Source organism: Caretta caretta, chromosome 9 (assembly GCF_965140235.1).
Source record: "Caretta caretta isolate rCarCar2 chromosome 9, rCarCar1.hap1, whole genome shotgun sequence".
In the NCBI taxonomy this organism is placed as follows: Eukaryota; Metazoa; Chordata; order Testudines; family Cheloniidae; genus Caretta; species Caretta caretta.
The window spans coordinates 5,822,755-5,836,978 of NC_134214.1; the positions used below are offsets into that span (position 1 = coordinate 5,822,755).

Here is a 14,224-nt window from a genome sequence, read left to right on the forward strand (position 1 = left end):
CAGCCAATGATGCGTTTATTAACTTAGTTTATTAGGGACGGCATTTGTTGTTGGTATGCTGTACAATAATACAGCAGAGAGGAATCCAATTGAATATCATGTACATAGTATCATGACCCTTCTCTGTATTTACAAAGAGCCTGTACACACACAGTTACGCTTATTTACAGTGGTAAGTACTGTAATAGCTTGGCAAATGGGTCAGTAGCAGCTTCATTAGTGTTGTGCATCATTTTGCATTAAAACCCTCCGCTGTCTTGAATTCCCAGGCGGGGTCCCCGTCTCAGCGAGAAAGGTCCCACTGTGAAGGGGGACAAAACCCACAAATCCACTCACTGTCTTTCGAAGTGGAATCAGTGCTTCTAGAAACCGCCCAGAAGCTTAGCCACCAGGGAAACACCCCACAACGTTAAAGTGCTTCAAAACAAAACATAGAAGGTCCTGTTCTTTTGGGTCAGAGCCGGCACATGGGAGGGAATCGGTCCGTCAGCCATCACCACCAAGGGTCTGGACAGTAGGGCTAGGTCTCAGACCAGGCACGGCTGACACTAAAGGAGGGATTTGACGGCTGTAGGACAGTGAGAATCATCATCCTGCAGTTCATAGGACGGGATCGGCTTTTGTCAGCCACAGCGCGTGCAAAGTTCGAAGCCAGCTGGAGTTTGCCAGCCATCAGTGGCATATAGCGGCGTTATTAGGCTGAAAGCTAGGAGGTGGCACTGGGCACGCATGTGACAAACAGGAGGGCAGTTGATCGCTGGGCTGGGCATTTAGAATACAGCTGGGGGGGGGGGGATCAAAGTATGCTCACAAAGCAGACCCTGACTGTCAGTTCTCAAGTTAAGGCACATGCAACAGGTCAGTTCTGGGCAAGCTACAGATGCCCTGGGCTTTGATCCCACCATCCTTCTGATGCAGAAATGGGATATTAATGCTAGTGTCTCTGCTTTACATGGACTTTACCACCTCTAGAGCTCCTGCACTCTCAGCTCTGTTAAACCACCTGCCAAAACCCAGGCCTGCCCTGTATAACCACCTACCCTTGCTGCCTGCTCCGTGGGGTAACACCCTTGTCGCAGTTGCTCCTTGGCTTCCAGATACGTTTAGTATTGAGATCTCTCACTGAACAGTTGATCCGAACCTAGTTCCACCATCAGCCTCAATGCCCACCTCCCAATGCCCTGCACCTGGAGAAACAACAGCAGTTCCACCAAGCTGCCGCTTTAAGAGCCACCCAAGTTCTTGTCTGCCGCCCCCCAGCAGGAGAGGAAGCAGCAGCTGCAAGGAAGCCAACCTACCTACACAACTGACAAAAGTGTGTTGGGGGGGGGAGGGGGGAGGAGAGGCTGCTTCCTCGAGTGCATCCTGTCTGAAACAGAGCCCAAATGCAGCCAGCCTTCCTCTGCCCTCAGACGGCCCTGGCAGTTTTCCCTCCTTCCAAGGGCACTTGCAGCCTGTTTCACTTCGGCCCCAGCCTCTGCAGCTCTCCCAGGGATTCACCGCTGGCACGAATGGGGCCAGGTCCACGAGAGGCTAGAACCCCAGCACTGCCCTGCGCTCAGCCCGACGTGTCAGCCACCAATCAGGGCAGGAGCTGAGGGAGAGTCGCCACCATCACTCCCACTTCCAGGCAATACACAACCTCCCCACCTCTCGAACAGCGCCTTTCGATGTACATGACTGCATGGAGTGCCCAGACAAAGGCCGCGCTGAAAACGGGGGCACACCCATCTTCCATAAACCGGAGCCGAGATCAGCCGCTACCTGCAGAGATCACAAGCCCCAGTGTGCAAAGATGTCCAGTCGCCGTGTGCAGCCCCGAGAGCGCACTGAATACCCGAACGGGGAGTTGCTACAGGCTGCATCTCCATATTGAAGAAGGAACCTGCAGGCCACATTGTAGACTCTCTGGACGCTCCCCTAAATCACACCAACTACCAGTACGCTGCTCATCTGTGCCACACCACAGAACTCTGCCCGGGCTCAGCTGGGCATCAGGACATCCCGTACCAGGAACTAGCATGAAGTGCTGGAGGAGTGCAATTTGTCTATGCTGGACAGTCCAGCCAGGCAGAAAATGCCTCCCAGTACTGCTGGCAATGGACACTAAGGGCCAGATTTTTAAAGATGTGTGGTGCCGTGCTCCCACTGAAATCAACACGAGTTAGGCACCTAAATAGCTTTAAAATCTGGCCCTAAGTGACCAGCTCAAACGAGAGCAGCTCATTTAAAAGACAGGAGCAATTGCCTTTAACAGAGATCAACTTAAAATAACCCAATATACACAAAGATCAACTGAAATGATACACTGAGAAGAGGAGCTGGCTGTGGGCACCTGCTCTCGAGCGGGGGGAGGGGGAGGGCTCAGGATGGCAAATGAACAGCTTTACACCTGCTAGGGGGCCTGATCTCAGATACCAGCTCTGAGGAACGCTGGGCCAGGGGGCAGCCAGTGGGCACTGTGGAAGACCACATGCTTTGTAGGCTCTCTCTCCACACAAACACACAGCTCAGTAGAACAAACTGGTTGAGGCACTGAGTGAGGAGCATGGGGTACTGGGGAGAAGTTCTGGACTGGGCTAATCTCCCGACTACAGGGCGCTCCACATCACAAGGCCAGCTCTACCCAGTGCGCTTGGGGGTGGCTCCTTTACCAGGTTATTGGCCGTCCTGCTAAACATGCTCATTACTCAGTCACTCCAAAGGGCACCCGATCCAGGGAGATGAGAAGTGCAGCTCTCATCTTAAAGCCAAGGGAGCTGGCTGAAGCGTGGGGCTGCTCAGCAGCTGCACTGTCTGCCTCCCCGAGCGTTCGATCCAGCAGGTACTGGACTGCTAGCGGGAGGGTGCCTGTGACAGGAGAGACAGGTGCATGTCACAGAACAGCATCAGGGGAGCCCAGCACAAACTGGCAGGCCCAACGCACCAACGCCAAGGTCTGGAACAGGGGCACGGCCAGAATCCACTGCAGAGAGGACACCTTATGCTGAGGGTGCAGCATGGATGGGAGAAAGGCTCCACTGAGACCGACTGTGGCTTCATCGAGCTCTGAAATAGTGGGGGCGAGTGTCATGTAGAGTCATCTGAGTGCCCAGCACATGGCAGAGATCCAGGCCTCTGCCCCTGCCACGTCTCCCGTGGTCCCAGATGTTTGCTTCTAGCTAAGACGCCTGTCTACACTTCATTGGCCTGAGTGAGGATGGGGTCCTCACAGCGCCACAAGGCAAGCTGAGCATTCAAGGCTACAGGGGCGGGGCAGCACCATCGCACACACAGCCTGCTCTCCCAGGCGCTGGCGGGCGGGTTTCCCCCGGGCCTGGTGCAGGAGCCCCTACGCCGCCTGGCACCCAGGGATTGAGCTCTGGCTTTGTTCAAACTGACCCTTGGTCTCGGATCTAAGCGTAACTGCTCAGTCCCCCCAGCAGACAGACACGGGCGAACACTGCCCCCAGTCCAGGGGACAGGAGCACTCGGTAGCCACACTCGTAGCAGTTCAACTCCTGCCAAGATCAGCAGAGAGAATCCGGCTTCAGACCTGCTGCTTCCTCCGGCTCAGCTAAGGTGTTTCATCTCCCCATGCTGGGCATGCAGCTGTCCCATTGTCTGTGGCCTCCCCGCCTTCCGGCCCGAAGAGCAAGAGCCCCCTGTTCACCTGCTGCATGGCACAGGGCGATCTCCCGGCACCTGCGCTGTGGGAAAGGTGGCAATCACGCCTCTGGGACGACAAGCCCAGCCCTTCACCCAGCAGGTGAGGGCTCCGTCGGCACCAGGCACAGTCTGAGGAACCGAACATCAATAGCGGAGAAAGTGGCTGATCCCAACAGCGACTGGCACAGATCTCTCCTCCAGCCTGCATGCAGCTAAAGCAGGGCCGGGCCTAAGGGAAAAATCAGATGAACTCCCTTGTCACCTACAGTCCGCGTGCCCTAGCCTGATCTACCAGCCCAGCGGGTATCCGCCATTAGTGACTGCTCCCACCAGGCAGAGGACAAGGCGCTGTTTGCTGCTTCGTCTTCCCCCCACCCCCAAATCAAGTCATATCAGTTCTGAATAAGGGACTGTTAAAAAGATCACATCAGCAGCAAAGGATATGGTGTGTTACAGGCAGAGGACTTGGCAAAAGCCCCTTCTCTTTTGCCCCAATGCAGCAAGCCTAGGGAGCAGCAGGACTCCAGTTACTCCCCCTGGAGGGCTGAGCTGGACAGGAGCTTTCACCTCCTAACTGGTGGGAGCTCCCCAAGAACCTGCTTCAGGGAGGACAGCGCAGCTCCTGGCTAACACAGTCTGCTGGCTGAGCTCCTCCCGAAGGGATCAGGTGGAGCACCCAGGCATACAATCGCTCATTGCGCTCCGAGTGTGGAACAGACAGGATTCGCCGCCGGACCCTGTAGGAAGGCAGCAGCGTGTCCACCTTGGCAGGGTCACGACTGCAAGAACTAGCGTCCGGAGTCCGCTGTCCCCAAACCCATTGTGTAGAGAGAAAAGAAACCGGCTCTCTTGAAACAAACCAAGCCGATACCGTCAGTGCGTGAGGGCCAGCTGCTCTGAGATCTCCCATGATACAGCCCTCCCACAGGCTCCTTTACGGTGGAAGAGTCAGGTTAGTCCCTAGTTTAGTCTCTGGTGATGAAGGCCACACACACAAATACATCCGCTGGTCTCCTCTTCCCCCTCCGCCACCACACTCATGTTGCGGCCACTGCCCCTGGCGGCTGCTCCTCCTCCTCGTAGTCAGAGATGTAGGACTCCATGCTCTGCTTGGCCAGCAGCTCTCTCCTGGCGTGCAGGCGCTCACACCGGGGGCAGCAGCCCGATTTGAAGCAGGATTTGTGATAGCAGGCCTTGCACTCTGAGGGAGGGAGAGAAAGCAACACCATGAGCACAGGCATGCGTCGGCATGCTCCCCCTTCCGGGCACAGCCTGCCCATACCCAACGGGAGGAATGCTAAGTCACTGACAGGGACAGAGCATGTTGAGATCAAATCTCAAGGTGTTACAATTCTGACTAATTCGCCTCTTACGTGGTTCTTAAACAAAAAGATCTTTGGAGTAGGGATGGTGCCCACATGATTGGAAAGCGCCCAGCCCACCGCATGCACTTGGAAACTAAGTAATTCGGGGCACTTCATTCAGTTTTGGACAGCAATGTTAGGTCAATTGCACTTTGCATCTCATCCCTTTCCCAAAGGTTTCTTGCCCTGCCAAGGAAATGGTGACCCTAAACAAAAGGCCTTCACTGAAAACACTGGCGGCAAGAGAGAGTCTAATTTTAAAGAGACGGCCACATTTGTAGATTGCCAAGGGCGGTTTGGATGGCTCAGAAGACTGGAGCCAGGATACGGTGCTATGGTGCATGTGGTCATCAGCAAAGGTCGAAGTGACCAAAAGCAGTTATCAACTACAGGGTGTGGGGGCTTCAGTAAAATGATTGCATAGTCTCAGTCCAGCGCCACATGGCCAAAGCGCTGTGGTTACCGGACTCCTTGGCTGATAACCTTAAAGGCACCAAAGTCAGAATGGCCATGAAGATGGAGCCCTGTGCCCACTCCAAATACGTGTCATGCATCTGACCCAGTTACAAGCTGTAGGGCAGGCTGCAGCCACCATGGAAATGAGTTCGTGCAGCCCCGCTTAGCACACTGCCCACCTGTGCAAGCGTAAGTGTGGGCAGCTATCCCGCAGTGCGCTGGGTGCAGTGCACTCTACTGGCCACCCCCAGATACACAGGCACGGTTCTGGCCACGCTGCAAGGGAGCATGTCAAACCGGCTAGAGAGAGTCAGCTGTGTGCTGATCCAGGTCAGAGGCGTAGGCTGAACATGGGTTGCTGCCAGGTGGCTGGACAAATGTTAAACAAGCAGCATGCAGAAAGGCCATGCTTGGAGGCAGCTGAGGCACTCGCTGTTACAGCCTTGGACAAATGCTGCAGAGCAGTGATTCCTGACTCTGCCTGGTCTGTATTGGCTCAGTCTCCAGAGCAGTCACGGGCCCGGCCCAGCCAACTCCCAGGGCCAGCAATGGCTCCCAGCACCCCGCCTGCCAGAGTCTCACCTTCACACGTCCTGCACTTGTTCAGTTCGAAGGGGAAGATGATGTCCTCCTCTTGACAGAACTCACAGATGAAGCCTTTGGCTTGGCACAGCTGTAACAACAGAAGGGGAGAGGAGTGAAGAAGAAACGCCCTGGAAAAGAGGCAATTGTGCCCGATTTCCCTGGCAAAGTCAGAGACATCTCGAGCCAAGAGTAACGTGGAAATCAGAGGCTCGTTCCATTGCCGGGATGCGACGACACCAGCTTCTAGAACGGCATTTGTGCAGCTGGTCTCTCACCCGCTACAAGCTAGGCTGGGCTCCACGAGATTCCAACCTTTCCAGGGGCCTGGAGACATGGTCTATTCGAGATGCCCTAGGCCAAAAGCGTACCCGTAGCACAGGAGGCTTGGCTGATGGCACTATCTCAGAGCAGCAGGGCTGCCTGTCTGCTGGGTGGTGGTGGAGGAACCGGGCGGTCTGCATCTCTTAGATTACACACATACCAGCAAGCGCTTCGGGGCAACGCCCATTTCTTGCTGTGTACATGGGCTGTGCCAGAGTATTGTCAATGCTACCACAATACAATGCAAGTACAGCGGTTATACCAAAAGATGTACCATAAACACACCCACAACAGTGTCGTCTGTGCAGTAGGTTGCACTCACAACACTGCTAAACCAGTGGCAGTCCAGTTATTTTTGTCCCCTTTGACTTCCCAGTCAGATTGGGAGTTCCAGGAAAAGGACCCTCTTTCAGTTTTGGACTGAAAACTCGGAGGCCAATGCAGCCTCTCTGGTCTTTTGCCCCAAACACGTGTCCACAGGAGGTGACTAGCACTGCTGCCTTCACATGGGTGGCCCACACAGCCAACAGCTGCAACTCAAGGCGACCCATTTGGAATGTCCCATCTGGAATGTTTTTAAAGACAATTAGTGAAGTCACCCATCACACTGAGTTTTCATACAGAAAATTAAGGCCATATCTACCCTACAAAAAACACTTTAAATGAGGAACCAGTTACACCACAGTTGCCAATGACAGAGTTAAAACACGGTTTCATCTTGAGTGTACACGGGACCCTGAATTGGCGACAGTCCTGGAGAAATCAGGGCTGCAGCAGGGCTCAGGGCAGTGGTTAGGTCCCATCTACACTAAACAATGCAACAGTGTTCTAACCACCTCAAATGTGTTGTAGCCAACTTCCCACTGTTGTTTTTGCAGTGTAGCTCAGCCTTGAGGGAGGAGATGAAAGCAAACGTTACATCTCAGGCCCTGCTGGGATCCATCTCCAAACCTCACCTCATCCCTCCCCACATTTAAGCTGGGTTTAAATTTCATCTCTTAAAATCAAATTCATCAGAGAAAAGGGAATAGTTAAAACAAGCACAAGCACAGCAACATGATCGAATGGATCAGCAAAGACAGGGTTAATAAAAAAAATTAGACACACTAGTGCCCCCCAAATTCCTCTTCCCCTGCAGACTGGAGCATCCCTTCCTATTTCTGTTTGTTATCTGCAGTCACAGCTGCCTGGAAACTCACAACTTGGTATTTCTTCACCCAGACACTCAGTCTGTTTTAATGCAGGGCTTTTGCATCTAAACATGTTGTTAGAGTGACTGTTTCTGTAAGATCACACATGTCCAGCCCATTTGGGAATGAAGTGGAGGGAAATGCCCAACTGTTCAGGCTGCCAGGGATGCAGTTCACATGCTGTTCCCCACAGCCGTGGTGACGGTGACCACAGATCTCTTAGCCAGGCTACATGGGGCGCTGTATGCCAAGAGGGGAGGTGCTCTGTACGCTGGATACCATTACTGTGACTATACAGCATCCTCCAATCGGAGAATCTTAAAGCCACTCCCCTGCAAAGTAGGGAAGTTTCTTGTTTTTACTGGTAAGGAAACTGAGGCATAGAACTGGGACACAACTTGGTCATGCAGCAAATCAGTGGCAGTGTTGAAAGTAGGACCCAGGAGTCCTGACTCTCGGTGCTCTCCTCTAACCACCAGTCAAGCTGCCTCCCCATCCTGAATGTGACAAAGCACATCCCAATGCATTTCAGAGGGAATACAGCCCATGTTTGTAAAGCAGAGATGGAGACAGCAATAGGTGCTTTGCGGGTTATGGGAAACTGCAGCTTCTTCCTGAAACTGAACCAATCAGCTGTGTTATTCTTCAACACCGATCTCTTGTACTACGGAAACGCCTCTGCACACACACAGGATAACAACCATATGAGAAACTAACTGGAAGAGGGTAACAGCTAACACAAAATGTATTTGCCCTCAGCAGCTGTTCTGGAGATCCTGCTGCTGCCTTTATAAATCCACATCCCGCTCCTTGGCTGTTTATACAGTAAAGTCTAATCCAGTAATAATAAAAAACATTCTAGTGAAAAAGATGATAAAATTACCCACCATGCATCTCTCAACGTGCAGGGTACCTGCCTTTATGAGCTCCGTCAGGCGGGGAACTAGCTCCCCCTTCTTAGTGGCATTCAGGTCATTTAAGGAGTAGAGGTGGAGATCCTCCGTCAAATGACCTGGCACCAAGTCAAAGGAATCCAGGAGCCTGCAGGGGTGGAGACACCAGAGCTTAGCACCACACATCAGCGAGCGAGTGCTCTACAGACTGTGAGAACTACGGCGACTTCACTGGGCCAATGACTCTGTGCGACCCACTGCTCGGCCTCCCCACCCCCAAGTGGGCACCACCACTTTCTAGAGTCCACCCCCTCCACGCAGGGCCCTAGGAAACCCAGCAGTAGTGTCTGCCTCCCAATTTATTGCTGCACGCTGTTCTAGTTTAGGAGGTTCTGTCCCAGCCGACACCTGCACGTCCCACTCAGCTGCAGGGTCCCCATTAGGGTGCTCGGGCTGCTCCAATCCCTGATAAAGCCACTGTCCTTTCCCCTCTACAGGGGCCAGGCAAGCCCAAGAGGCACCCAGAGGGCAGAGCCTGCTACGACAAGGCACGTGTCTCTGCTGACTCTGAGCCATCGGAGCACCTCCTAGGGCCCGCTGGGTTTTTGTGCCAAGCGAGGGGCAGCTCATCGCTCAAGTGACCCCTCACGACCGCTTAGCCCGACTCAGTCACTGTCAGCCAGAGAGGTGATAGCTGCCATGCAAGGCATCACGGTGAAGGGTGCAGCGCCTTTGGGAAGTGGGGGATCCCAAAGGGACGCAGAGGAAGCCCAAGGGGAGACCTGGTCCCGGTTCACAGGGTCAGTCTCAAACACTTCTTTCTCAGTGGTGAAACACTGGAATGCGTTACCTAGGAAGGTGGTAGAATCTCCTTCCTTAGAGGTTTTTAAGGTCAGGCTTGACAAAGCCCTGGCTGGGATGATTTAACTGGGAATTGGTCCTGCTTCGAGCAGGGGGTTGGACTAGATGACCTTCTGGGGTCCCTTCCAACCCTGATATTCTAGGATACTATGATTCCAACAAACGTCAACGGAAGGTAGTGGCACACCCAACTGCTGGGCCCACCTGTGCCTGGCCTGCTCTGAGTGCTGCACGCACTGAAGCTTCTAGGTGGCCTGCCACAGCGCTGAGCATGGGAGAGACTGGGGTGAAGCGGGGGGACTGATCGCCGATGCTGCTGAACATTTTGCCACGATCCTTGAAAGACCCCACCCTGCAGAGGTCTGGGCAGCAGCTAACATGTCAAGCTGCCAAGCGACAGACAGCCAGGAGAGACTGAAACCGATGCAAGTTAAATTCTGGTTGGGCCCTGGTACTCACTCTTTAGCTAGTCGGCAGGTCTTAAACATGTTCTTCAAGTGAAACAGCTGGATTCTCAACAGCTGGGGAAAAAACAAACACACGAGTATAAAGTTGTCATTAAACAGAACTGCAGGCCTCAACCAAACCAAACATTCTAGTCTGTTTCAACTCATGCTCTTGTGAAGCTGTTTCTGCTGACGGCCAGCTTTGGGTTTCTGGGCACTGAAGCAGTTAAATGGCTAGGATAAAACCAGGAGGGCTAGCAATCCTCATGTTTCAAGGCATAAACTGAAGCCCAGCTGGAGGTTAGGAAGAAATTCCTCTCCACCATGTACTATTGCACAGTGAACAAGATGTGCAATGGAAACGCATTATGGGAGTTTTAAGCCTCCCTCTGAAACATCTGCCTATCAGCCACACTCCGACAGGATAAGTCTAGAGAAATCCTGACTTGGCCTCAACGAGTAACAGTCTCTTCCCTCCTTAGTTCAGATCTTCTGGAACATCAGATTCCACACGTGGCTCACCAGGCCCCTTAAAGGGACATTACAAGGAATGACAAACAGGTAGGTTTTGCCAGCAGAAAGGTTGCCTGGAGCTGGACACTTGCAGAGGTTCCTCTAAGCAGGCGTGAGGGGCAGCATTTCCAGTGGGTAGAGCCCAGGACTGGGTGTCAGGACTAATGGCTTCTATTCCCAGCTCTGCCAGCAACACGCTGGGAGACCGCAAGCAAGTCACTCAAGCTCTCTGTGCTTCAGTTTCCACAACTGTAAAATGGAGAGGATACCTACCCACCTTTGTTATATGCTCTGAAAGCTATGGACAAGAGGCCCCATATAGAAGGGTAGGGAGCAGCAGCAGCTAGGTATTCTGGCCCACTAATGAAAGAAGAGCAGGAGATAGCGTGCGCCGCACAAGGCGCCGATGCCCCCACCCTGAGAAACCCCACCCTGTGGGTCTTCCTCCCTGAGTCACGGATGGGAGCAACACCTGCCCCTCAGGAGAAGGCTGAACTCGGTCTCCTTTGGAAAGCACAGGACATGGCCTTACCCTGACTTGATTCAGAGCCTTCACCTTCCGGTACAGAGCGGCATTGAGGTCCTGCACACTGAAGAGTGGGTCGCTCCAGATCTTGCTCAGCAGGTCCCTGGAGAAGTTGCTGACGCAGTACTTGCTGAAGTCCCACTTACGCAGGATGCGGCTGGGAATGACCATCTGGGTGTTCTCGTGGCAGCACTGGCAGAAGTACTTGCCCAGGTACTCACAGTACCGCAGCCGTTTGATGTAATCTGGCAGACCGGAGAGGGAGTTGAACCTCTGCCCAGCTGGGCAGAGGGGCTCGGGCTTTGGGCTCACAAAGTCCCAGAGCTTGGGCTCCAGCCCGAGCCTCTACACTGCAGTTAAACAGCCCTGGCATGTGAGCCCGACTCAGCTGACATGGGCCAGCCGTGGGTGTTTAACTGCAGTGCAGACATACCCGAAATGGCCCCACAGACAAGGCACCTTTTTCAGCTCAGATTAATGCATGCTGGGGTCTGTGGTCTCCCTGCAGTCTAGGAGGCCCAGATCGGCCTATGAATCACATGTAGCCATCCCTGGCTATACGGTTAGGGCAAGCTATTGCTTCAGAGCCCCTACTGGTAACACACAGCAGGTGAATGCTGTATCAAGGCAGCTGTCTGTATGAGGCCCCCTCAGCCCAATCACCTCTGGGATTTTGATGTAAAGCAGCTTCACTACATGAACTGAAGAGGAAGGATCAGAGCAGACACTAGGGGCTCCACAGCGCGAACGGACCAATCCAAATGAGTGAAGCCACCCTCACCTACTTGACGCTGCTCAGTGATGAGACCAGGGACTTTAATACCTTCAGAGAGGCAGACTGGCCACCCCTTGCCTGCCCTGCCCCGCCCCATGGCCTCCTGGGGGAACAGGCTGTTCCATCCACAGGGCATCGTAGCACACAGGCTCCCCTTTTGACAGCCTGCCATGGGAAATGCTGCCAATCAGGGCAGACTCATTCACTGGGAGATGTTGGAACTCCCCGACCCCTTTTCTGCTCGGCTTATCCAGAACACCCCGTCCAGTTATGGGAGAACACTTTATCCAGCTCTCTGGAATCCAAACCCGCCATCTGAATCCAGACTCGTCACGGAGGTGTCTTTCCTGGCATTCCACGCCGCTTACGCCTGAGGTGATCAGGCTCAGGAGCAGGGGCCGGGGTCAGGACGCCCCACAGCTCCAAAATACATCACCGTAAATCAGATCTACGTATTCCGAAACAGATTCACACGTGCCCATTACATGCAGCACTGCATCACACTATGACTGGCTTCCCAATTTGGTGAGCCAGTCCCTGTCTGGCTCATGAGCCGTCCACGCCCTAGGAAGTGTGCTTGTGAGCACAGCTGCAAGCCTATCACCCATTCCTCTTCTTCAGCTACTAGCTACATGTTAGTTACAAGGCCACTTGTGAATTCAGGCTCTGTCCATTGGTAACTCCGTTCCCCACTTCTGTCTTCTTTCATTGTTCATGCCAGGCCTGAAAGCTGCACCAGCTTCCAAGGTGCCCTGCGCTGAGACCCCCACAATCCCCCAGCTCATTGGCATCTGCACCTCCCCACATTTGACTCCTCGTCTCTATTGTCCCTTCTTGTCTCACCTGCATGCAGCACCCGCCCCCCCGCGCCCGCCCTTGGGGAGGCTTAGTTTCCTGTCCCGGGCAGAGTTCCAGCACTCACCGGGGTCCGTCCGGATGCCACAGCCTGCACACCGGTAATTCTGCTTGGCTACAGCCACCTTCCTCCTGCCCAGAGAGAAGACGTGTGTTGGAGCTCTCTCGTGGCTCAGCAGGGCTGCTGGGCAGAGACCACTAGGGCTTCCCCTCTCACCCAGCAGCTGAGTGCCAAGTGGATCTGCTGAGACCGTAAGCTTAGAGCATGAGCTCTCGGGGCCAGGGGCTGACTTTGCTCTGTGTCTGTACAGCACCTGGCCCGTGACTGGGCGCCTAGGGGCCTCAATCATACAGATAAATAATGAGCCAGGTGGCTGGATCGGCCTTGAAGCTACCCTGTGGTTTCAGCAGGATATGGCAAAAGCTGCAAGAGCCAGTGCCCAGCTACTGGCGAAGGGGGGATGGACACATCTCCCATCTGTGTGTGTGGTGCAGGGGCTGGGCAGCACCAACTGCAATTGCCTTCACCTGCTTGCGCCCTGTGGATCCGAACGCTCCCCGCACGCCCCTCAGCTGATGAGCGAGGTGTCAGCAGCCAGTCACTCAACACCAGCCAAGAGCACAAGGCAGCTGCCAGGCAAAGGAACAGCAGTTGGCACCGGGGTGCAGGCATCAGCGACAAGTGCCAGGGAGTAGTGACATCTCCTTGGCAATGCACATTCGGACAACATCTCAGCAGGGCAGGTGGGCCCCTCTCATGCCCCCGCTATGACGCAGGCAGGGGATCTATTGTAAGTGCAGCCAGGAATGTGGGTCGCAAATGTCCTTTCAGTGCCATGTACCCTGAACACCACCAGAGGGGGGCTGGACACACAGGGCCCTGGAACAGCAGTGCTTGGGGCCGTTTTGCACTGTTGGCGTGTTTTTGGAGGTCCTACAGTAATTCTATCACAGAGCAGTGAGTGCACAGTGACAAAAGGGGAAGGGCAGGTCTCATTTAACACACACACAGCGCCAGGCTTGGAGGCCTAGTGGTTAATATCGCACCAAGCAGGGCTCAATTCCCAGTCCAGGTCTGAAACAACAGGAGCTTGGAGGGGGGCAGAGACGTCATCTCACGGCAGGAGCAGCAGCCCATCCAGATGGCTGAAGTGGAGCTACTGAGCTGTGAATGGAGTGACTCGCCCAAGCCTACCCAGCTGGAAGGATGCAGAATCGGGGTGGGAAGAGGAGAAGCAGAGAGAGGGATCTTAGGGGCATGGAGAGCCTCTGTGGGACCAGAGGGGATGGGCAGCCCCCAGGGCAGCCCACGCAGCTCCTTACGTTGGGGCTGGGTGAATATTGAAGATGATCTGCGGCCGGGGGGGAGCCCACTCCAGGTTCCCGCGGACCCGGATTCGGAGCTTGTAGATGTCGGCGTGCTCTCCGTCGTCAGGCGAGATGGGCAGAGAGTCCGGAATTGGCAGGAGCTGCAAGAGGCAGGTGAGAGGGTCAGACACCGGACTTTACTGCAGAGGCCTACGCCGGTCTGCCCTGCTGGGCAACTCCAGCGCCATCCCTGGGGAAACTGCCTGTGTGCTTGTCCCGCACCCCCACCCCACCCCCAGGAATCGTAGGACTCCCAGGGGAGCTGGAGAACAATTCCCGTCCAATCCGAGTGCTCTGCTGCTGGGCTATCACGGCACGTACAGTAGCATGCTTGCTCTCCCTGCATGTCCGGAGGCCTGGTACCCCTTCTTCAGAAGTGCCGAGAGCCTCTACGGTGGCGGCGGGGGTGCAGTGCTCCGCACT

General features: G+C 54.5%; 1 protein-coding gene across 6 annotated transcripts in view; it reads right to left on the reverse strand.

The window, feature by feature from the left end:
* Positions 1-10: 10 nt before the first annotated feature.
* The window catches only part of RUBCN (rubicon autophagy regulator), a 60,903-nt gene continuing 46,689 nt past the window's right edge, over positions 11-14,224 (reverse strand). For all 6 annotated transcript variants that reach the window (XM_048864640.2, XM_048864637.2, XM_048864639.2 and 3 more), the window contains 7 exons: positions 13,757-13,902; positions 12,501-12,565; positions 10,810-11,048; positions 9,778-9,839; positions 8,452-8,605; positions 6,051-6,141; positions 11-4,849 (listed from right to left, as the gene is read on the reverse strand). In XM_048864640.2, the coding sequence (XP_048720597.2) occupies positions 4,686-4,849; positions 6,051-6,141; positions 8,452-8,605; positions 9,778-9,839; positions 10,810-11,048; positions 12,501-12,565; positions 13,757-13,902 (921 nt within the window). In that variant the 3' untranslated portion in view covers positions 11-4,685. The remainder of the gene's footprint in view (positions 4,850-6,050; positions 6,142-8,451; positions 8,606-9,777; positions 9,840-10,809; positions 11,049-12,500; positions 12,566-13,756; positions 13,903-14,224) is intronic.